At 34.6% G+C, this 23244-nt stretch overlaps 3 protein-coding genes and 1 long non-coding RNA gene across 7 annotated transcripts; 1 reads left to right on the forward strand and 3 right to left on the reverse strand.

The window, feature by feature from the left end:
* The first annotated feature begins 120 nt into the window (after positions 1–120).
* On the forward strand, positions 121–14662 carry LOC145729171 (oxysterol-binding protein-related protein 6-like). Of its 3 annotated transcripts, none has more exons than XM_081979827.1 (13): positions 122–448; positions 1661–1977; positions 2028–2322; positions 2373–2584; positions 2721–2870; positions 2929–3109; positions 3164–3405; positions 3461–3598; positions 3650–3773; positions 5926–6027; positions 6079–6662; positions 6714–6934; positions 11619–14662. In XM_081979827.1, the coding sequence occupies exons 2-13, from the start codon at positions 1678–1680 to the stop codon at positions 11854–11856; spliced, it is 2787 nt and encodes a 928-aa protein (XP_081835953.1). In that variant the 5' UTR covers positions 122–448; positions 1661–1677; the 3' UTR covers positions 11857–14662. The 3 variants fall into 3 exon arrangements, with proteins under 3 accessions (XP_081835955.1, XP_081835953.1, XP_081835954.1); XM_081979828.1 differs by having other exon boundaries at positions 2379–2584; XM_081979829.1 differs by lacking the exon at positions 2721–2870 and having other exon boundaries at positions 121–448.
* On the reverse strand, positions 7175–7911 carry LOC145729188 (uncharacterized). The gene is made up of 3 exons (XR_014178295.1): positions 7791–7911; positions 7416–7728; positions 7175–7357 (listed from the first exon to the last, which is right to left on the reverse strand). It is a non-coding gene; the product is annotated as an uncharacterized LOC145729188 (long non-coding RNA).
* Positions 14663–14706: 44 nt separating the features above from the next.
* On the reverse strand, positions 14707–21365 carry ced-6 (PTB domain-containing adapter protein ced-6). 2 transcript variants are annotated; one of them, XM_081979843.1, is made up of 7 exons: positions 21177–21365; positions 15997–16406; positions 15543–15941; positions 15338–15487; positions 15167–15284; positions 14997–15114; positions 14707–14934 (listed from the first exon to the last, which is right to left on the reverse strand). In XM_081979843.1, exons 2-7 carry the CDS (start codon positions 16403–16405, stop codon positions 14860–14862), a joined length of 1269 nt encoding a protein of 422 aa, XP_081835969.1. In that variant the 5' UTR covers position 16406; positions 21177–21365; the 3' UTR covers positions 14707–14859. The 2 variants fall into 2 exon arrangements, with proteins under 2 accessions (XP_081835969.1, XP_081835968.1); XM_081979842.1 differs by having other exon boundaries at positions 15338–15496; positions 21177–21363.
* A 394-nt stretch (positions 21366–21759) lies between these two features.
* Positions 21760–23143, reverse strand: Cdk5 (Cyclin-dependent kinase 5). The gene is made up of 2 exons (XM_081979845.1): positions 22317–23143; positions 21760–22265 (listed from the first exon to the last, which is right to left on the reverse strand). The coding sequence occupies exons 1-2, from the start codon at positions 23064–23066 to the stop codon at positions 22119–22121; spliced, it is 897 nt and encodes a 298-aa protein (XP_081835971.1). The 5' UTR covers positions 23067–23143; the 3' UTR covers positions 21760–22118.
* Between the last annotated feature and the right edge of the window lie 101 nt (positions 23144–23244).

The raw sequence follows: 23244 nt of genomic DNA on the forward strand, positions 1-23244 counted from the left end.
AAAAGGATGGTATAAAGAGCACGTGATTAAATAGAATGCAAAAGAAGCTGTGATTGACCGTACGTTGATAACTGTCAACTGGCATTCACTTTGAACTTTGTCATTGTCAAAGTACTCGGTCAAGAAAAAAAAATTACTTCAATTTTTGTATTTGTATTGTGGGATGTTTAAAAACTTTATTTTCTAATTCTTTTCTATATTAATATGGTTTAAACTTATTTAACTTGTCCTTCTCATAGCTACTTTTTAACAAATCATTCAGACACATGACTATCTGACTCTAGGACCTATTTAAATGCTGCTTCCAGAAGAAACTCAATTGCAGCAAACAGTTTTGGCAAATTGTTCTTGATTATATCCTTTTAAACTGCAAAGGTAAATTGTCTTTGCGGCTATTGCTGAGCGTTGAATAATCAATATTCTGCTTGCAGTGCTTGCTATACTACCGGTAAGTGACATTTCCTGTTAAGTTTGTATTTTCATAAATTTCTACATTGAACTATTGGCATCTCTGTACCTTGACACAAATTATCTAATTTGTTTGAAATCTGGTTTTGCTTGTTACTTGTAGCCCCAGATCTAGTGAAGATGGAATTATATTTAATGATTCCTCTTAATTCATTCAAGTTTCAAGGTTGTATTGTTCTAGGTAGTTGCTACTCCTAGGTCACAAGTTTATATTTAGTGGTGACTTTACTGTTAAGTGAAAACCACTAATTTTCTAGTACTGTTTTTTAAATTAAATTTATCCATTATTCTGGTTCAGTTTTAATCTTTACCAAACAAGTTTAATTATCCAAGCAATCACAACCAGTTTCATATTTGTTCGTGTGATATCATGTTAATTTAATACAATAGCACATTTCAGAAAATTTGCAAATCAATTAGGAATTAATTATTCAGCTAAAGTTCAATGCTGAATTTTGTGCTTTATGTACATCAGCTGTTTACACACATTTAGGTAAGTGAGGTAGTAAATCCATTTGCAAACATCTACTAACAACAGTAAAATTTATGTATTCTAAGTATGATAATTCTGAGAATAAATTTTATTTTTATATTTTAATATGTGGTGTACCTATCTGGTTTTATTTGAAGTCTTGTATAATCCAAAGTAACTTATAGAAGTTGATGAATGGTAAAATGTTTTTATCTTGAATACATATTTACTGCAGACAGATATAAATTTGCATTAGTATTTTCAAATGATTTGTCATATACAGGAGAAGATAGATACTCATTTATACTCCTATCAAAATTGATAACTCGGTAATATATCTAATGGTTACTTAAAAGCAGTTGATTATTGCTATTAGGTATTTTAACCTAAAGCAAACACAGTTTTTCAACAGAGTGTGTAAAACACAGCTTACATAATTTTTAGCTAGTGGAGCTCATCAAGTTCTAATAATAGCTGTATTTTTATTAATTCCATTATGCCACCTTTTCCACGTTGAATTCTATTAACTTTACAAATTGTCTAGTAAGACAATAACCCCCTACTTAACCAGCATTAAGTGGATTGACTTTCCGCGTTTTTAGTTTTTCTGACCGATAATCAAACTGTAATTGCAGTCATTAATTTAAGCCTTCTAAACTGACTTTTACCCTACATCCAACAGTCAAATTTAAACTGCTACAGTACACACACTTATTGTAGAGTAACAAATAGTCGGAATGGCAACCAGTGAGAAGAAAAGCCCCGAATTTATTAGAGTCAGATCAAAAGTCTTAAATTCTACAACACAAGTAAGTGATTCTGATGCTAGTCTAGAGACGAATAGTTTAAGTGCGGATAGCGGAACAGAACAAAATCAAACGTTTCAAACGGAAGCTAGGAAGAAACGTAATAGAAAAGGTTCAGAGTGGGAAATAATGGCTGGTTTGAAAGATGGGCAACGGTTTGAAAACAAACCCAATTTGTTCAGTGGTTATTTGCACAAAAAACGGAAATGGCCTTTAAAAGGCTGGCATAAGGTATGCACATTAATTTGCATAATGGTTGGACTTATTATGTATCATTCTAGCGGTATTTTATTCTGGATAAGGGCATTTTGATTTACGGAAAAAATCCTATTGACATTAAAAAGGGTAAGCTACATGGTACTCTTGATATTGGACTGTCTGTGATTACCACAAAAGCGCGACGGCGTCGCGTTGATATTGACGCTGAAGAGTTCATTTACCACCTGAAAGCTAAAACTGATGATATTTTTACTGGGTGGGTACAACAGTTGACCGCCCATCGACTTTATCGGCAACACATTATTACATACGGTACTAATGTTGGGAATTTATTTTCTTCCACGGACCGAATGCACGGTATAACAACACATTTACCTCACTATAACTCTGTTATTTAATTAATTAAGTTAAAGGGCTCAACTTGCCTGCTGACATTGACTCTAAGAAAAACTCACTAAGGAGGAAGGTAAAGTCAAACAACACTGGAAGAGTTAATCTTTGGGTGCAGGAATCGGTGTCTACTTTGGATAAATGTCAGAGAAATGCAGTTGAAATTGAGAAAACTTTGCTAAGAATGAGATCAATCTTACAACAGTTGGAGAATGCTGTTACTTTGGAGGTGTGTGCAACTGAGAGGTTTATCTATAGTTATAAAGTAAAAAAAAACTGTTAAACTAACTATACTAAACTATATAAGTGCTAACACTGTTCTGTATATAAATTCACTTTGCTTAACGTCATTTTAATGTAATTAGACAATCGAAACTGCTTCTCCCAATGTCAAAAAGGACAGAAGAAAATTCGGCCTTAGAAAAAAGAAAACAAAAACCAACAGCGTGGATCTTAGTATACAATTTAACAAATCTACCATGGTGTCGGATGCTGATAACATCTCACCCTTATCTGTGAGTGGCACCCCACAATTTTCAAACTTTTTCTGTATTAAGGGTGGTGAAATTTTAGGCAAACTCCTTGTCGATGCTTTCGGTTTCCCACCAGCAAATTAACACTTTGTGTTCGTCACTTCCGGTGCCTACCCCAGGTCCAGATTCTTTAACTTCCGATAATGTTAGTAATTTCGACGCTATATCGCTGCCAGCAGACCTTCATCTTAGGGATGAATTTATTAGTTTAGGTAAAAACGGTAAGACCTTTTAATTCTGAACCAAAGGGCAATACAGCAAAGCAAATCTTACAGTGCTTGCGGAGGTTAAAAGCCTGATGAACACTCTAAACTCCGAAAGAGAACGCTTGAAAGCCTCTCTAGACTCAGAACCGTGCGGTTTATTCAATAGTGCAAGCAGCCAGAATACGATCAGCCTTAAAGACGATCTCAGTAAGATTCTCAAACAAAATTTGGACTTGAAGAATCGCCTTCTGAAAATCCACGAGGCTTCCAATTTAGAAGAGGTATCATGTTTGGATGCGTTAAAAGAGAAAGTAAGTGTTTGCAACGGTTTTGGAACGATATTTGACTTGGGAGGATCGATTTCAGGGACAACCATACAGCAGTTCGTTGAGTTACAGCTCGTCCTGTGTGAGTGCCACCGAGTTTTTTGACGCTGAAGATTCTCTAGCTGAAAAAACCGCAATTTTTGAGCCTGGAGACGACGAACGAGATGAAGAAAGTGAGGTGAGAGATCAATTGTCTGAGAATTGTGGGTGTTAAAGTAGAATTTCTCAGGTGAGAACTAGATCTGAAAGTAGTTCGGAAGCCGATTCGTTTTCGAGTGGTGAGGGTAGTGTTAGTACAGAATCTGAGTTGGGGACTGAATTGGATAATCCGGTTTCGAATTTGGATACTGGAGGTGAGACTTGTATCTTTATTTGTCGCATTTTTGTTACTTTGTTACGTCATCCTATTTTACTTTGATGTTTGTCATAGTTCAGTGATTTCTGACTGTTGCGTCACAATTATGAAAGTGTCAGAGAAGTGTTCTTAACCTTTTAAGAAATGTTTAATTGTTGGTATACAGTTTTAAGTGTCAATAATTCACCATTTGATAGCTATTCAAAAAATAAGTTGACTTGCTTTATGTCATTTTCCTGAAAAACGTTTCCTAAGGAAGATGCAGTCCTCCAAATTTCATTTTAAAAAATCGTTTTAGAGTTTAAAACTGAACATCCAAGACTTGTGAAAGACCAAATTTGTACTGAATAGTCTAAAAACTTTTTTACTACTAGGAATGGTCTTATGATTCGCTTTCTCAGACTGCCATCCTGGTTGAGTGTCTGAAACTGGCATTCAAGAACTAAAAAAAGTCGGGAAATCAAGACAAAGATTGTATTGTGCATGAAACTCATTTTTTACTACCAAAAATAGTATAAAAGTTGACTTTTAATGCTAGAACTGACTTTACTAGGACTAAAGAGAGTCCAAAAGTATATTTTCAAGACTTTAATTGGTGTACAACTCAATTTTCTTCAACTTTCAACAAGTCAAGAAGTAAATTAAGTTTTCGGACTATTTTATTTCTAAAAATTAGTTCTCAAGACTCTTATTGTAGCATTTGGTACCAACATTTTTTACTTTTATTACTGAAGAAACTTGACTTTTGAAAATAGTCTTAAACTCGATTTTTCAGTCTTAAAAAGCACTAAAAACAGTCTGAATTTCTTAGAGATTGTAGCTTCTCTATGAGTGTAGAAGTCAATTTAATAGTGAAGAAGCTTGAAATAACATTTTCAAGACTATGGTCAGTGGACACACTGGCTTTTAGGTCTGATAAGTCAAAAACTTTGTAGAGAAAGTCTTGAAACTCGATTTGAGGCACTGAAAACAGCCTTAAAACACTAAAAACAGTCTAGTTTATTAAGAAATACCCGAATTTTTAGCACTGAGGTGTCTAGAAGTCGATTTAATAGTGACAAAGCTTCGAATGCTATTTTAAGTCTATGAAGAATGTAAAACTTGTTTTTTAAGTTTGCTATGTCAATAACTTGGTGAAGATAGTCTTGAAACTCGATTTTCCAAGCTGAAAGCAGTTTTGAAGCAATAAAAATAGTCCAGAATTCGAAGAAAATTAAAAGCAAAATAAAAAGCACGAAAAGTTCGTTTTCAAGACAATTTTCATGAATCTAATGTTAATGTCCTGCATCTAAGACTATTTTCAAGACTAAAATATTGAAATTTGTCTTCAAATTATGAAAACTTACTTCAAATGCAAATTTTAAGCTTCTGATGTCACTTTTCATTAGTTCAGTCACATTTTGGGGTTCAAGTCAATTTTTAAGGTTTAAATGTATGAATTTGTAGTAACAAATTCTTGAAAAAGTACTTACTTTTTATGTCTACAAGTCAATTTTCAGTATTAAAGTCTCTCGATTTGCATGAAAAGTCAATTTTCAAAACTAAAGTCTTTTAGTTTGTCTGGAAACTATGAAAACTGGCTACAATAATATGTTTTAAACTTCTTAAGTGAATTTTCCGTTTCCAAGACAATTTTTAAGTTGGGTTGGGTTAGTTTTGGGTCTTTGACCGTAATAACGTACTCCAACGGTCTGACAGTTATGACAAAAAAAAAACGATTTTTTAAACAGAAATTTGAAGGACTGTATTTTCCTTACGAAGCACTTTTCAGGAAAATGACATAATAAATGTCAACTTATTTTTTTATTGGCTATGGATTGGTGAATTATTGACATTTAAAACTGGACCGCACTGTATAAAAATTGATTGGTTGGTCATATACTTTAAAATTTATCGTAGTCCCTGCCTTGTAATAACCTAAAACTATAATCATTTTGAAAATCAATCCATATCACATTTTTAATCACCCACATAGGTTTTTGTTGGTAATTGTGGGGCAACTTTAGAATTCACTGACTATATCGACTTTATTTGTTTTTAACTGTAGACTTTTAATTGACACTAAAAATAATAACCTTAAATAATCGAAGTAGAGGAGTTTAAATGTCTTCTGCTTTTCTAAAATCACTTAATTGTGGCTTAATTTCCAGAGATGGGCGATCAAAGTTTGACAGGTAGAAGAACCGTTTTACCAGCCCCCAGACCACATACGGGTGGTCTGTCTTTATGGAATCTACTCAGTAAAAATATAGGTTAGTATTCGTTTTTGTCTTTTTGTACAACTCTTACGCAAACGACTTCAGGTAAGGATTTGTCTCAAGTGAGTATGCCGGTGGCATTAAACGAGCCGCTGAACGCTCTTCAAAGATTGTGCGAAGAACTGGAGTATTCGGAATTGTTAGATCGAGCCGCTAACACCGAAGATCCTTACGAACGAATGGTGCAGGTGGCTGCGTTTGCCGTATCCGCTTACGCTAGCACGTTAAGTAGAGCCGGAAATAAACCTTTCAATCCTTTACTGGGAGAAACTTATGAGTGTATCAGAGAAGATCGAGGGTTTCGATTTATAGCGGAGCAAGTGTCTCATCATCCACCAGTCAGTGCCTGTCACGCAGAAAGTTCCAATTTTACTTTCTGGCAGGATGCGCGTATTAAAACAAAATTCTGGGGAAAAAGTATGGAGTTTCAGCCTGTCGGTTTTGTGCGGGTAATGTTACCGAAAACGGGGGACGTTTACACCTGGAACAAGGTGACGACGTGCGTTCACAACCTGTTTAGCAACCAACGATGGGTAGATCAATACGGAGAACTGAAAATCGACGGTGGCAAGATTACGTGTAAACTCACTTTTTCGAAAGCTAGTTATTGGTCGTCGAAGCGACACGAAGTATGGTATTAATACGGTTTTTTCGATATTGCTATGAAGATGTTTATTTAGGTCGTAGGAGCAGTGTACGATGAAGCAGGCAAGCCAGTTTGCCGTCTGTTTGGCAAGTGGTCCGAATCGCTATATTGCGGTGTTGCACCCTCAGCGAGGTGCATTTGGCGTGCAGGCAATTTACCGGAGAACCACGAGCTCTATTATGGATTCACGCGGTTTGCTATTGAATTGAACGAGTTGGGTCCGAATTCTTCTATTTTACCTCCCACCGACACTAGGTAAGTTTTATCGATATTGATTGAAACAAATTGTTAAGCTGGGTTTATACAGCGCACAATGCATAACATTGCACAAGAAATCACAAGGGTTTCTTTTTGGTGTTTATACAGTCGCACAACATATAATTTTTAACCAATGAAAAAAGCTTATGACAACACGTGATAAATGTCATTGCAATGTGAAATGTTATTTTTCTGTCAGTAAAAAAGATGTGCTTGCTGTTGTAAAGTTGGAAAAGGGGAAAAAAAAGCATTTGTACAACAATATATAGAATTCTCCATATTTAGAAAGCCAACACAAACCGACCATGCCATCCCTGATGATTCCAACCACCACTGGCAACACAAGATGGCAGGGTTCAGGTGTTATTATTCCTATTATTCCATGCTATTTCCTGCATAGAATAACCTTCTGATAAATAACTGAAAAACAGAACTGGCAATACTACACATTTTTATTTGGAATTGAGAATATACTTACTGCAAAGTGAGGGCAAGACGTTGTTTTGGGCTAATTGGATTTTTTGTCTTGTCTTTCTGCAGGAATGACCCCACAAGAGCTAATAACTTATGGAACAGTTCTGGAGTCATACGCGTATATTTGAAAAACTGCTCTGTATCATGTTTTTCTGCAAACTAAACTATCTTTTCAAAAACACTATGTTCATTGCGTTTTCTATTCATAGGTCGCGTTTTAAACCTCCGTATTCTCCTTTTCTTGACATCTATAAGCTTAATGCTGTAGCTGCAGCACCCATCAAGAGTAGAAGCCCCAATTGTTGCCAATGTTCCATCTGCAATTGTTTAATAAATTCTTGATGTAAAGAGAAACTGATTAGCTCTAGATAATTTTTACCACTAAACTCTGTTTTTTCCGTAGACACTTCAACTGTTTTTATTGCACTAAATGACCAAAAAATCACAAATACAAAATCAACAACAAACCATAATTCTTGAACAATCCAAATCCACCATTCATAAACAAAACAATAACACAATACAATGACGGACGGCGGATGTCAAAATATGACATTACAAAATTTTGCGCATGCGTACAGCTGTTTTCGCATAAGAATTGCATAGAAAGTTAAAAATTATGAACTTTCGTATTGTGCAAGTGTTGTGCGCTGTATAAACGACAGTAGGCATTACTGTAAAGCCAACTTTCTATGTTATGCATTAAGTTATGCATTGTGCGCTGTATAAACCCAGCTTTACACAGAAAATGTTACGTTGTAACAATCACAGGTTAAAACAAATTAGAAATAGTATATTTCATTACCAGTACAGAAATGAGGATTTTTCCGTGCGCGCGTGACAAATTCTCGTGTGAGGCGCAGCCGAACACGGGAAGTCATGCAAGAACGGAAAATCCATTTCTGGACGAGTAATGAACGATATTTTTTATTATACTTAGGTACCTGAAATCAACATAAACAAAAAATATCGCAAAAAATTATTAAGAAAATCGGGAATATTTATTTTTATTTTTAAAACAGTAAAAATGTAAGTACATACAATTCAAATTAACAAAAAAAAATACAAGTAAGTAATTCTAAGAAAATTAATTTTGGACAGAACCGTTATTATTAATAGTAATATTTATTGTACAATTCGTATTATTGTTGAAGCTCAATCCCTTTTGCATTTCTTTTTGTTGAACTAAAGACTCTTCTAAAGATGTTGAAGCGGAGTGTTCGTGTGTGCTTTGGTTCTCTTGATTGACTGTTACAGATGTTGTAGTTTCCAAGTTACAAGGGCTAAACAACTTCCGTGATATTTCAATTTTTCTTTGTATGGACTCTTCTATATATCCTTCTGCTACATTGGAAGTAAGCCATCCTCCGTGTCTTTTCAAAGTGAGCAAATCACCGCCGTTTTCCACCAACATGATTGCCGAAGAGCGCCTTAGCCCATGTCCGGTATATTTTTCGGGATTTTTTAGTTTTAGGTATTTTGCAACAAGTTTTGGAATACCACTGATAGTATGGCACCCAACATGTTGAGCGTAACATCTTTGGTTTCGGTATGCAACAAATAATCTTCTACTCTCCATATGTTTAGGGCGGAGATCTGCGTATTTACGGTAAATTGTACAGGGATCGAATTTGCAATTTTCATTGGTAATGGTAAAACTTCTTGACCTGTGAGTTTTTCCATCTCGTAAGAACACGACAAGGAAACGCCCATTATCTTCCACATCATCTAAACTCAAACGTATTAAATCATCTCTGCGGCATGCACCGAAGATGCCAAACACTAAAATTACTTTTGCTAGTAGATATTCTCCATCTGAAGCTTCACATAAAAATTTGGTTACTTGTTCTGCTGTAAGAATCTTGGATTTCTTTGGTATATATCCTACAGCTTGTCGTTTCAAAAAAGCAATCGTTTTTGGATATTGATGGTGAGTATTTTCTTTTATTGCCAAACAACTCTTTAACATAGAGAATCGACTCCATAAAATGGAGGATTTCATAGTGTTGGCTTTTTCAGAAAAATATACTAAAAGAATATCGTCACTCACAATTTTGATTCGTTTCTGAGTCCGCCATTCGGTAAAACTGTTATATTCTTGTTCATATCTCAACCTGGATTTCACTGGTAATAAATCTGCACTCACTTCTGCCGCTCGTTATTATAATAAGATATTTCCGGGAATATCCCGATTTTCTTCACAATCTGAATTCATTTTTGCAAAATGTAATAAATACATAAATACTTAATTTTCACTGACAGAAAATAAAATTTGTCATTAATAAATAAATCGTTGCTATAGACACATTACTCGTTTCTTTTTTTTCTTCGGGTTGCCATAGGATATCTAGTATCATGGATATCTATGTTTATTATTAAGCGCACGGAAAGAGGGATCGGGAAAAATTTTCCGTGCGCTGTTCCGAAAATGTCATATTTACTGTATTTTATAAACAGTTGAAAATGTAGTATTTTCTGTTAAGTATAATAAAATAGTATATTTCATTACCAGTACAGAAATGAGGATTTTTCCGTGCGCGCGTGACAAATTCTCGTGTGAGGCGCAGCCGAACACGGGAAGTTATGCAAGAACGGAAAATCCATTTCTGGACGAGTAATGAACGATATTTTTTATTATACTTTTTTATTGTACCTGAAATCAACATAAACAAAAAATATCGCAAAATATTATTAAGAAAATCGGGAATATTTATTTTTATTTTTAAAACAGTAAAAATGTAAGTACATACAACTCAAATTAACAAAAAAAATACAAGTAGGTAATTCTAAGAAAATTAATTTTGGACAGAACCGTTATTATTAATAGTAATATTTATTGTACAATTCGTATTATTGTTGAAGCTCAATCCCTTTTGCATTTCTTTTTGTTGAACTAAAGACTCTGCTAAAGATGTTGAAGCGGAGTGTTCGTGTGTGCTTTGGTTCTCTTGATTGACTGTTACAGATGTTGTAGTTTCCAAGTTACAAGGTCTAAACAACTTCCGTGATACTTCAATTTTTCTTTGTATGGACTCTTCTATATATCCTTCTGCTACATTGGAAGAAAGCCATCCTCCGTGTCTTTTCAAAGTGAGCAAATCATCGCCGTTTTCCACCAACATGGTTGCCGAAGAGCGCCTTAGCCCTTGTCCGGTATATTCTTCGGGATTTTTTAGTTTTAGGTATTTTGCAACAAGTTTTGGAATACCACTGATAGTATGGCACCCAACATGTTGAGCGTAACATCTTTGGTTTCGGTATGCAACAAATAATCTTCTACTCTCCATATGTTTAGGGCGGAGATCTGCGTATTTACGGTAAATTGTACAGGGATCGAATTTGCAATTTTCATTGGTAATGGTAAAACTTCTTGACCTGTGAGTTTTTCCATCTCGTAAGAACACGACAAGGAAACGCCCATTATCTTCCACATTATCTAAACTCAAACGTATTAAATCATCTCTGCGGCATGCACCGAAGATGCCAAACACTAAAATTACTTTTGCTAGTAGATATTCTCCATCTGAAGCTTCACATAAAAATTTGGTTACTTGTTCTGCTGTAAGAATCTTGGATTTCTTTGGTATATATCCTACAGCTTGTCGTTTCAAAAAAGCAATCGTTTTTGGATATTGATGGTGAGTATTTTCTTTTATTGCCAAACAACTCTTTAACATAGAGAATCGACTCCATAAAGTGGAGGATTTCATAGTGTTGGCTTTTTCAGAAAAATATACTAAAAGAATATCGTCACTCACAATTTTGATTCGTTTCTGAGTCCGCCATTCGGTAAAACTGTTATATTCTTGTTCATATCTCAACCTGGATTTCACTGGTAATAAATCTGCACTCACTTCTGCCGCTCGTTGTAAGATATTTTTGGGAATATCCCGATTTTCTTCACAATCTGAATTCATTTTTGCAAAATGTAATAAATACATAAATACTTAATTTTCACTGACAGAAAATAAAATTTGTAATTAATAAATAAATCGTTGCTATAGACACATTACTCGTTTCTGTTTTTTCTTCGGGTTGCCATAGGATATCTAGTATCATGGATATCTATGTTTATTATTAAGCGCACGGAAAGAGGGATCGGGAAAAAATTTCCGTGCGTTGTTCCGAAAATGTCATATTTACTGTATTTTATAAACAGTTGAAAATGTAGTATTTTCTGTTAAGTATAATAAAAAATATATTCCAGGTTTAGACCGGATCAAAAAGCCTTAGAAGAAGGTGACATCGACACTGCCGAAACTTTAAAACTCCAGTTAGAAAACGCGCAAAGAGAACGACGTAAGCGTCGCGAAGAGCTCGGTATTACGCACGAGCCCCGTTGGTTCTCCAATCCTCGAAATGACCTTTGGGAGTACAATGGGAAGTATTGGGAGTTGCGGGAGAGGCCCGGTTTCAGTAATATGCAGTTCGAGTCCCTCTGGTGACAATAAAATAAATCTACGTAACTTGTTATAAATGTGTAAGGTTCGTTTGTTGATGCTGTTATGTTGAGGTCGACTGGTTCTAAGGGCGGCGGACAAAATGGTGTTTGTAGTCTCAGTGAGACAGATTATTAGTTTTTTGATTATTTTATCTAGTTTCTTATACAAAATTTATACTTCCAATTATTACATTCTTTAGTAGCACAAGATAGTTTTAAAAACAAAAGCTATACTTAAACTAAAGCAAAAACTTATTGATTTTTCTTTAACTTAAGTTTATACTTTTCAGTTTATTGCCAACAACTTTGATTAGGACTCTCTCAATTTTATTGTCATACAACTTTTTATACCGTACTAAGAACCTAGAATGTGTGAATGTTTTACATTACAGATTCGTTGTTTTTTTGTATTGTTAATCTCTGAATATTGTCACAAAGGCTGAATATTTATGGAAAGTTTGTGTCCATTTCAACGAAGTTGGTTATAACATAACCTTAAATCAAATATTTTACAGTCTAGTCAGTACAGTTTTATTATCATTTTGTCCGCTGATACCTTAAGTTCAGTCTTCAATTATCCTCTATAATATTTAATAATGTTTATCGCAAGTGTAGGCTCGCCTCTAATAAGCTTTCGTTTATACAGGGTGGTCCAGTTTTAAATGTCAATAATTCACCAATCCATAGCCAATTAAAAAATAAGTTCAGTCAAATTTCTGTTTAAAAAATCGTTTTTTTTTTGTCATAACTGTCAAACCGTTGGAGCAATATTAATCAAATTTGGAACAAGCACTTTATTACACGTTATTACGGTCAAAGACCCAAAACTAACCCAACCCAACTTAAAAATTGTCTTGGAAGCCGAAAATTCACTTAAGAAGTTTAAAAATATTATTGTGGCCAGTTTTCATGCAAATCGAGAAACTTTAATACTAAAAATTGACTCGTAGACATAAAAACTACTTTTTCAAGAATTTGTTACTACAAATTCATACATATAAACCTTAAAAATTGACTTGAACCCCAAAATGTGACTGAACTAATGAAAAGTGACGTCAGAAGCTTAAAATTTGCATTTGAAGTAAGTTTTCATAATTTGAAGACAAATTTCCAATATTTTAGTCTTGAAAATAGTCTTAGATGCAGGAAATTGACATTAGATTTATGAAATTTGTCTTGAAAACTAACTTTTCGTGCTTTTTACTTTGCTTTTAATTTTCTTCGAATTCTGGGCTATTTTTAGTGCTTCAAAACTGCTTTCAGCTTGGAAAATCGAGTTTCAAGACTACCTTTACCAAGTTATTGACATAGCAAACTTAAAATTCATCGACTTAAAATGGCATTCCAAGCTTTGTCACTATTATATCGACTTCTAGACACCTCAGTGCTAAAAATTCGGGTATTTCTTAATAAACTAGACTGTTTTAAGTGTTTTAAGGCTGTTTTCAGTGCCTCAAATCGAGTTTCAAGACTATCTTTACAAAGTTTTTAACTTATCAGGCCTAAAAGCCAGTGTGTCCACTGACCATAGTCTTGAAAATGTTATTTCAAGCTTCTTCACTATTAAATTGACTTCTACACTCATAGGTGCAATAAATTGTAGCACCTCTAAGAAATTCAGACTGTTTTTAGTGCTTTTTAAGACTGAAAAATCGAGTTTAAGACTATTTCCAAAAGTCAAGTTTCTTCAGTAATAAAAGTAAAAAATTTTGGTACCAAATGCTACAATAATAGTCTTGAGAACTAATTTTTAGAAATAAAATAGTCCGAAAATTTAATTTACTTCTTGACTTGTTGAAAGTTGAAGAAAATTGAGTTGTACACCAATTAAAGTCTTGAAAATATACTTTTGGACTCTCTTTAGTCCTAGTAAAGTCAGTTCTAGCATTAAAAGTCAACTTTTATACTATTTTTAGTTGTAAAAAATGAGTTACATGCACAATACAATCTTTGTCTTGATTTCCGGACTTTTTTTAGTTTTTGAATGCCAGTTTCAGACACTCAACCAGGATGGCAGTCTGAGAAAGCGAATCATAAGACCATTCCTAATAGTAAAAAGCAAGTTTTTAGACTATTTAGTACAAATTTGGACTTTCACAAGTCTTGGATGTTCAGTTTTAAACTATAAAACGATTTTTTAAATTGAAATTTGGAGGACTGACGTTTTTCAGAAAAATGAAATAATGCAAGTCAACTTATTTTTTGATTGGCTATCAAATGGTGAATTATTGTCACTTAAAACTGGACCACCCTGTACAGCATAGTCAACAGATAGTCCAGTGAGTTGGACCAAAATATTTTGTTCCAACTACTGCTAGGCTCTTAATATCCTACCAGATAGATGGCCAAACAGTATAGAAAATTGTGTTAGAATTAACCAATCAAATGAATTATTAATTTGATTTGTTTTGGTGTCAATTTAACAACAATTTTCAGTGTTAAAACCGCTTTCTATACACTTGCGATATAAAAACTAATGAAGCTTTAATAGTCTTTTTTGTTCGATTTATAATAGGGTCGGTACGTGTAGACTTTAAAACTATATTTATAAAGGTGTTTTTAAAATTTTAAATGTTTAATGAAAGGTGTTTCTACGGCCTTTGGTCGCGGTGCGTCTGTGGTATCGTATCTAGTATTGTTGTGTGTTAATGCGCTTAATCGGTAAGTAATTTGTTTCTGAATCGCGCAAATTGTCGTAGAAAACCACGGTATTTGTCACGCCCAAGAGGTTTGATGAGTAGCGTTGATTGTTGCACCATTCGTGATATGTTATTGATTATTTGGAAAAGGCAATAAATATAACAATTGAATTTATCATTATTTCATATCCTTTAGGGTGCAGAAAAAAAAACCATTCAGATAATCCACTATTTAATTTTGCATTGCAAATTTACAAAGTATAAAAATAAATAACAAAGAATAAGGATCTCTGTGTATAATTAACAACAAAAAAGTGCATGTAATAAATTTGATATCACCTTAATACTTGAGTGTATACAGCGCTGGTTTAGTTTTTCAACGGGTCCAGGCTTTCCAACGAGAAATCGTCGTTTCCAAAACTTATTCCTCTGGAAAATCCCGCCTAAAAAAGAAACCGCAAAATGATAATACTACAGTTTGAGTAATGCAATAAATGAAAAACACCTTCATTTCCATAATGCGCTTATCCAACAAACCAATTGCGTTTTCTATGTCCTGGGACGTGGTAAGGTTCGCTCCAAAGTCTCCCATTTCGAATGGGTCGATTTTGGAACTGGATGTACTGTTAAAAGTATAGTTTTAGTGTGTTTCAAACGAAATCATTTAGTAGGTACCTGTTGGGAGTGGCAGTTATTGGAGTGGACAATGACAGCTGATCAGATCGTGTGCTGGGCTCCAATTGAGTATTCAAAGTTAAATTGGTTCGTTTGGCCGGTTTTGGAGGAGGCGCAACTATAATTGATTGTTTTCTTTGTTAATTAATCCCTTGAAATGGCAAAACTTACTGAAAGGCAAATTAGCCGGTTGACTCGCTGTGCTGTTATTCTCGAACGATCTAGGATCAAAGTCATCATCATCAGGTTCTAGCTCGTTCAGCAACAAACCTTCTAGTTTGGTACCTATGGTAGGCAGGTTATCACCGCTTCGAGGAGGTACTGGTGGTACTAGAAATATGTTTGTTTAAACTATTAAGAGCTGGAAATAACTCACCTGTTCCATTAAAATCGATGATATTAGCAGTTTCAACTTTTGGTGACTGATGTCCATTCTCTTGTTTCACCACTCCATTATTATTTATCGCTGAAGAACCGACGTCCAGAATATTTTTTAGATTATTCTTCTTCAAGTAAGCTTCAATTTCACTCCTGATTGCGGGAATCTGACTGATTTCGACCAAACGTTGCTTGTACGCGTTCAACTCCTGTTCAGTTTTCTTCACTTTTTCTTGAATGATTATCGCTTTCTGCTGGGTTTCCAAGTCTTTACCGGACGTTTCTAGGAATCTTTTGTACGCCAACTCGAACGCTTGACCTATGGTTAGGGTAATTTCTTCTGCCAATTTATCAGATATGAAGACGAAGCAGGAATGTTTTTCCTCAGACTCGTTCTCTGAAATTTCAATTATCACTTTTATATTTCGAAATTTATATGAAGTACTCAGTACCAGGATTTTGCTGTTTTGCTATAAAAGAGAAGAACTTTTTCTCGCCCTTGTCATCCGCGCAATAAGATATTTGGTGCAACGGGAATTGGTGCATGATATTGTGTGTCCTGGGTTCCTGGATTGCTACCCCATCAACGCTCACCGTAAGTTCGACCTTCTTAGTTTTAGCCCCCGTTTCACTTTTTCTTAGCTGTTGGGAAAACCTGAGTTTCCTTATGGCTTCTTTTACTACCTCTATTCCTTTGGCTTCATCAACTAGAGTATTTCCTAAAAATTTCACCAAATAAGCGATATGTCCCTTTTGTAAGGCTTCAGGTGGATGAATCCATTTTCGTTCCCCATTGGTTGCGTTCTTGTTGTTTGTTAGTTTGCCCTGGGTGTTTTGAGCCCATTTCAGTAGCGTGGACATTCTGCAATAGTAACAAAACATTATCACCATTCAATCAGCAGCTAAATCTTAAAAGCTAAACAATCATTCAACCTTTACCTATCGAACAATTTCTCGTTCGTCCATGAACCAACCACAGAGTTATATGGGCTCGGTTAACAATAGTTTAGACGGCGTGCATTCCAAGTCACACAGGATGGTTTAATTTAATACTTATTTGGCGGATTGCGTCGCGTTTTAATAACGAATTACACAGTAATGGTCGTACCAAGCGTCAGTGTGGTACCGTAACATTTTTCAGCCATTGATGGGAGTCGAAATGCGACACTGATCGTGTGGTAGTGGGATTGTTAAATGAACGACGGTAATCTCGAATCATGGGAAACGTTTAGAGTTGATTATTTTATTACACAACTAATTTGTTTCCTTTAAACCATGTATGTTAATAATTTAAGTATTGTATTTGTATGGTTGGCTTGTCTACAGGTGTGGTAAATCCAAAACCGTGTAACTGACAGAGAAACGTAGATAATTGCATGCGCGGGACAAAGACAGAAAACGAAAAAAACATCAAGTAGGCCATATTTTCAGCGCGCTGTTGCCAAAATCCAGCACCGTCGACAAAATTAATTTTGTTCTTGGATTATTATTTTGGATATTTGAAATAGCTTTTAATCAAATGTCAAATTTTGTGTCTTCATGGCCTCCTATTTAAGATGGAGATCTAGATTTATAATGTTTTCCATGGAATAATCCAAGAACAAAATTAATTTTGTCGACGGTGCTGGATTTTGGCAACAGCGCGCTGAAAATATGGCCTACTTGATGTTTTTGTTCGTTTTCTGTCTTTGTCCCGCGCATGCAATTATCTACGTTTCTCTGTCAGTTACACGGTTTTCCTATGGTCGGTTTTAGATTTACCACACCTGTATGCATATTCAGTGGAATTACTCATTAATAAAAAAATTCCTGACACTTTGCTGGCAAATTTTTTTACAGAAGCTTTTGGAACATCCTGTATCACAGGACTCAGTTTACTATTTTGTTTGTTAAGAATCTTTGACCCAAAAAATCATTTTTCCGCCAACATAAAAAACGAGAAAACTACATATCTAAACAATAGTATTATTACAGGATGTAATTATCAAAATCGTGAAATTTGTAGGTCACGAAACCAGCATTTAAAAACAAAACTTGTTCAACTCTACGTAACATAAAACTTGTCTGGTTTCAAAATGAATAATAGTCCACCTGACATTGAACGATTAAGAATGCTAGTTTTCTCACTCATCTACTAGGTAACATATACTGCGGTTATTATATCATACTGAAAACATCCGCCTGAAGCTGTCTTTGTTAGGTCTACTGCTTCATGCAGATTTCTATTTATAAAAGCTCAGTACACGAAGTGAAAAACAAAGTAAAGGCAAAAGTGAAACCTCTTGCTTCCTTTCGAGACCGGTGTGGGAAAATTATTAAAAAATCGAGATCATGTCATATAAGGAGGAATTCTTGTAATATACGCACGTTTCCTATGCTAGTCTATTCAATTATTCACAGTGGATGTTCAAATGTATATTAGTATTATTCAAACTGAGTGCATTTTGACATCAGTAAACGCTGAATTTCAATTAAACTGCTGAAGAGGTCAACAACACATTATAGGTTCAGGCCAAATTTAAGAAAACTTGTTCCTCATTTTTAATGATGCAATTTTACTTTCATAAACGTGCCTACATTAGCAAATATCAAAATAGCAATTCCGTTTATTATTAATCAATATAATGCCTTGTTTTTATATATACAGAAAAAAAAACTAGAGAGAGGCATTAGAAAACGTCTTCGCTTAGTCAGTCGTGAAATTCAGTTTTACTTCAAATATAGCTGAAAAAGTACTTTCCTCTTATCAACCACTAAAAAATGTTATGAAAAAGCTGTATAAGGCTTTTAATTAGTTATCGAGCCGATGGTGATGTGAAACTTAATCAATTTATATAGTACCTGTTTACACTGATTAAAATTGTTTAGTGAAAAAACAGAATTAGTTGCCTTAAAAGAGGATTATCAAGTAGTTAAGATAAATATCATGTAAATCATTAATCTACTAAAAATTCCATTTGTTTTATCCTATGCAAGTAAAAGTAAAGTAACCTATAGGCCAGTTAGAGATCATAGAGACAATGTGACTACTAAATTCAGTTTACCAAAAATTCACTTTTTCATTCACAATTCAATGAAAGTTGTCATGCTATTTTACACTGCGGTTCAATGTTACTCTACAAACTAAAATTAGTTCCGAAAGTGGTTCAAATCTGATATACACACACATCAATTGAACCATTTCTGAGATATTTTTAGAAAATGTCCGAAAATGTTAAGTCAACTTTGACGCCCTCTAGCGGCCAAACGGTACAACTTAGCGGTGCGCAGTTTCCACCAATGGATAGCCCCATTCATTGGCTATCTATAATCCTATTATGTGTCTATAGGAAATGTTTTAAATAACTGAGTTATTCACGATTGAATGAAACGATGCACAAAAATTTTGTCCAAATGAGGATTTTTTGGACCGCTCGATGGGTTCCATATCTGAGTACCATAATGTTGGTACTATCTTAACGAAATTCACATCATAGACTAATTCAGACCTCCTGAGTGTAAATCTGGTCTCAAATTGACAATAAGTGGTACCATTTCCGAGTTAACCCATAAAAACCCATTTTTACGCACATTTTACGTCATAGCTCCCTTATTAAAGCCAATCTGTCATTTTGACACTATAAGTTATTTTTCTACTACCAATCCAAAGGTATTGGCACAGTCAAAGTCAAAATTAAAAATTCAAAATTTTTTCCAAAAAAATCGAAAGGGGTACACCACCTTGAAAAATTTCAAAATTTTTGGTTTTATTTTTTTATAAAAAAACAGTACATTTTACAAAAAAATGGTACGTTAGGAAAAAGTTGCGCCTCATCGAGGTCCACACTCAATAAAATTTTCAACTCGATCAATTAAACCATTTTCGAGATATTTAGGAAAATGTCCGAAAATTTTTAGTCAACTTTGACGCCCTCTAGCGGCCAAACGGTACAACTTAGCGATGCGCAGTTTCCACCAATGGATAGCCCCATTCATTGGCTATCTATAATCCTATTATGTGTCTATAGTAAATGTTTTAAATAACTGAGTTATTCAGGATTGAACAAACCGATGCACAAAAATTTCGTCAAAAAGAGAACAAATATTTTTACGCACATTTTACGTCATAGCTCCCTTATTAAAGCCAATCTGTCACTTTGACACTATAAGTTATTTTTCTACTACCAATCCAAAGGTATTGGCACAGTCAAAGTCAAAATTAAAAATTCAAAATTTTTTCCAAAAAAATCGAAAGGGCCCCTTTGAAAAATTTCAAAATTTTTGGTTTTATTTTTTTATAAAAAAACAGTACATTTTACAAAAAAATGGTACATTAGGAAAAAGTTGCGCCTCATCGAGGTCCACACTCAATAAAATTTTCAACTCGATCAATTAAACCATTTTCGAGATATTTAGGAAAATGTCCGAAAATTTTTAGTCAACTTTGACGCCCTCTAGCGGCCAAACGGTACAACTTAGCGATGCGCAGTTTCCACCAATGGATAGCCCCATTCATTGGCTATCTATAATCCTATTATGTGTCTATAGTAAATGTTTTAAATAACTGAGTTATTCAGGATTGAACAAACCGATGCACAAAAATATCGTCAAAAAGAGAACAAATAGGCCAGTTAGAGATCTTGCATCCAGTTTCTAGCCAGTTTACCAAAAATTCACTTTTTCATTCACAATTCAATGAAAGTTGTCATGCTATTTTACACTGCGGTTCAATGTTACTCTACAAACTAAAATTAGTTCCGAAAGCGGTTCAAATTTGATATACACACACATTTTACATAACAAACGCACTGTAGAAACGAAAGTGTAATACACTCAAAGCAAGTTGATACAGCAAATTGATTTGTGATTTTAATTTGATATTAGAAATTGGCTTTGAAACTTTCGGAGTAAAACCACTGAAGCGGTCAATATAATATCGGAAAAAGTTGCTGCATAGAAATCTTGTGGTTTAATTGAAACTGCAATTCACAAACCATCACCTTTTATTTATAATCTCACTATACCATAAAGAAGCTGAATATTAATCATCTGTGTGTTACTTAAATACCACACCAGTACAAAGGTATAATGTAAAATTTAAAATTCGATCTTTAACAGGTGTGGCACAAAATATGAAGCCTTTTCTTTTGTTTGCTGGATATCCTTAACACCAGTGGTTAATAAAGTTAGTAATAATGGGTGTAATGCACTCAGGTGTTGAGGCTGAATAAACGTTCTACACGCACCAATGCCTTTTTGAAGCAAAAGGTGCAATATCCATATTTTACAGCAAAACAAGTTCAAAGCTTAGTGCAGGTGAATCTCTAGACAAACAATGTAAATAATTCGCTTTTTTTATATGAATATTTACAAGTACTATTCTCAATCCAACAATACACGATTTACAGTTTATCGCAAATGTGATTGTATTTGTATATTCAATGGTATTTTTCTGCTGGTCGAGAAACAAGAAAAGGCTATTAGGTACTTGACTATTCGCGTACATCACTTTGATTTTATGTTAAGGTCAGTTTGAACGTTTACCCAGTTTTGGTAAAACAGCTTTTTTGCACCTAAATGGACGAACACACTAAAGTCGACCTTAACACCTGAACACATATTGACCAGTAAAATTCGAACGTAATAACATTACCTTGAAAAATATAGTTCCTGAAGTAACAATAAACAAAAAAGTGGATAATACTAGAGTCGAAAAACCGAACAGATATAAAACACGTCACTATACTAATCTACAGCAGGCGGACCTGTCGACAGAAAACCTGCCTGGTACCGCCGGTACCCGTTCGGTGAACGACTGAACCGAACGGCTGGTCTAGAACCTGATAGTTGGGTATTTGGCGGAAGTCGCAGAAAGGTACCTACACCCACCACTGTTTTCATAGAAACCGGCCAGCAGGATTTCAGTATCAGATGGTGATTAGATTATTAAGTTTTTCTGGGGGAATAAACTATAATTAGTTTAAACTCTTTGATGTAATACATATTTCATTCTGTTGTTTGCCCTCATATTATTTTGAATATTTAACCACGATCCCTAAAAGATTATGCAACACAATAACTATATCAATGAAGGCCTTTATAATTAATTGTTAACCACATTATTGGTTTTAGAGGTCAAAGTGCAACCCTATCAATGTTAAAAACAATGTTATTTATTACATTTACACCAATTTATTTTTTCTTTTCTTTCAAAGTAAGAATGAAAATCAACTTAGTAAAAGGTGTGTAAATTGAATATATTGCATATTATAATGATATTCTTATACTTATTAATAACAACATTCTGGCATAAAGTAATTACTAATTAAACCGAGTTTACATTAAAAATAATATCACATATTCAGAAAAAAAAACACAATATATCACCCATCTATAATGATTCAGTTTCTTAGACTGATTATGAACATTTTAGAACATACTAAATTACAGAAAACCCTCAAAACTAATTTTCCCAGGTAAAAAAAAGTTGAACCCAATGAGTTTTGGTTGGATTGAATTTAAGACAAATATCAAATATCCTTAGACTAGCACATTATCAAAATCACACTTATACCAACAGAATCCACTTAAAAACCTAGCAACGGTCATTTTTAATGGCTGGATTTAAGTCATTAAAATATGAGTGTTGCATTGCATCCTCTGCTGATATTCTTTCAACAGGATTACATATCAGAAGGCGTTGCAACAAATCTCTGCCTCTTGCTCCTAACTTAGGAACCACCTAGAAAAATTCTATTTTTACTAACATTCCCAAAAAAAAATTACCATTCACCTGTGACCAGCTCATACTAGGTTGGTATGTAGGAAAAGGTTTATAATCAGGCAACTGGGTCATAACAGGCCAAGTTTCCTCAGTTGGTGTGCCCAGCAACTTGAATATCCTCCTCAGTTGGTCATCAACATCAGAGCCAGGAAACAAGGGTCTCCCAGCATTTGCGAGTTCAGCAAAAATACACCCAGCTGACCACATATCAATTGAGGTGGTGTACAGTTTAGCCCCAAAAAGCACATCAGGAGGACGATACCATAAAGTGACTACTTCAGCAGAGTAACATTTGACTGGGATACCAAAAGCTCTAGCAAGCCCAAAATCAGCAAGTTTCAGTTCTCCATTCTTGTTGATCAGCAAGTTTTGTGGCTTCAGGTCTCTGTGCAGCACATTATGACTGTGACAAAACGCCAGACCGCGAAGCAGTTGGTACATAAACGACTTAACCACATCCAAATCAATATCCCCATTTAAACTGTCAAAGTATTTTTTCAAGTCCTGATCACAGTGCTCAAACACCAAAGTTAACTTTTTGTCACTATGCAGCACGTCGTAGAGACGAACTATGTTCTTGTGTTTGAGCTCTTTAAGCAGGCAGATTTCGCGTAGGGCTGAAGAAGGGACACCTTCGTCGTCGTCATCTAGTCGCACTCTTTTTAGGGCTACAATTTCGTGGGTTTCCCGATTTTTGGCTTTGAACACTGTCCCGTAGGTTCCTTCGCCGATTTTCTCGAGTTTTTCGTACTTTTGCATAGTAGAAGCTAAATTTTTCAAACTTAATTTATAAACAAATCTTTTGTAGGTTAGGTTAAGTGCTGTTTTGTTTTTGTCTGTCAAATATCAATTACATGTCTCGACCATGGTATTATCTATCTTTGTCTGGCTTATCGTATCAAAAGATGTTAAACAGAGATAACCATAGTCGATCACA

The sequence above is a fragment of the Ips typographus genome, linkage group LG5, assembly GCF_016097725.1.
Source record: "Ips typographus isolate SLU linkage group LG5, UJ_Ityp_2.0, whole genome shotgun sequence".
Classification (NCBI taxonomy): domain Eukaryota; kingdom Metazoa; phylum Arthropoda; class Insecta; order Coleoptera; family Curculionidae; genus Ips; species Ips typographus.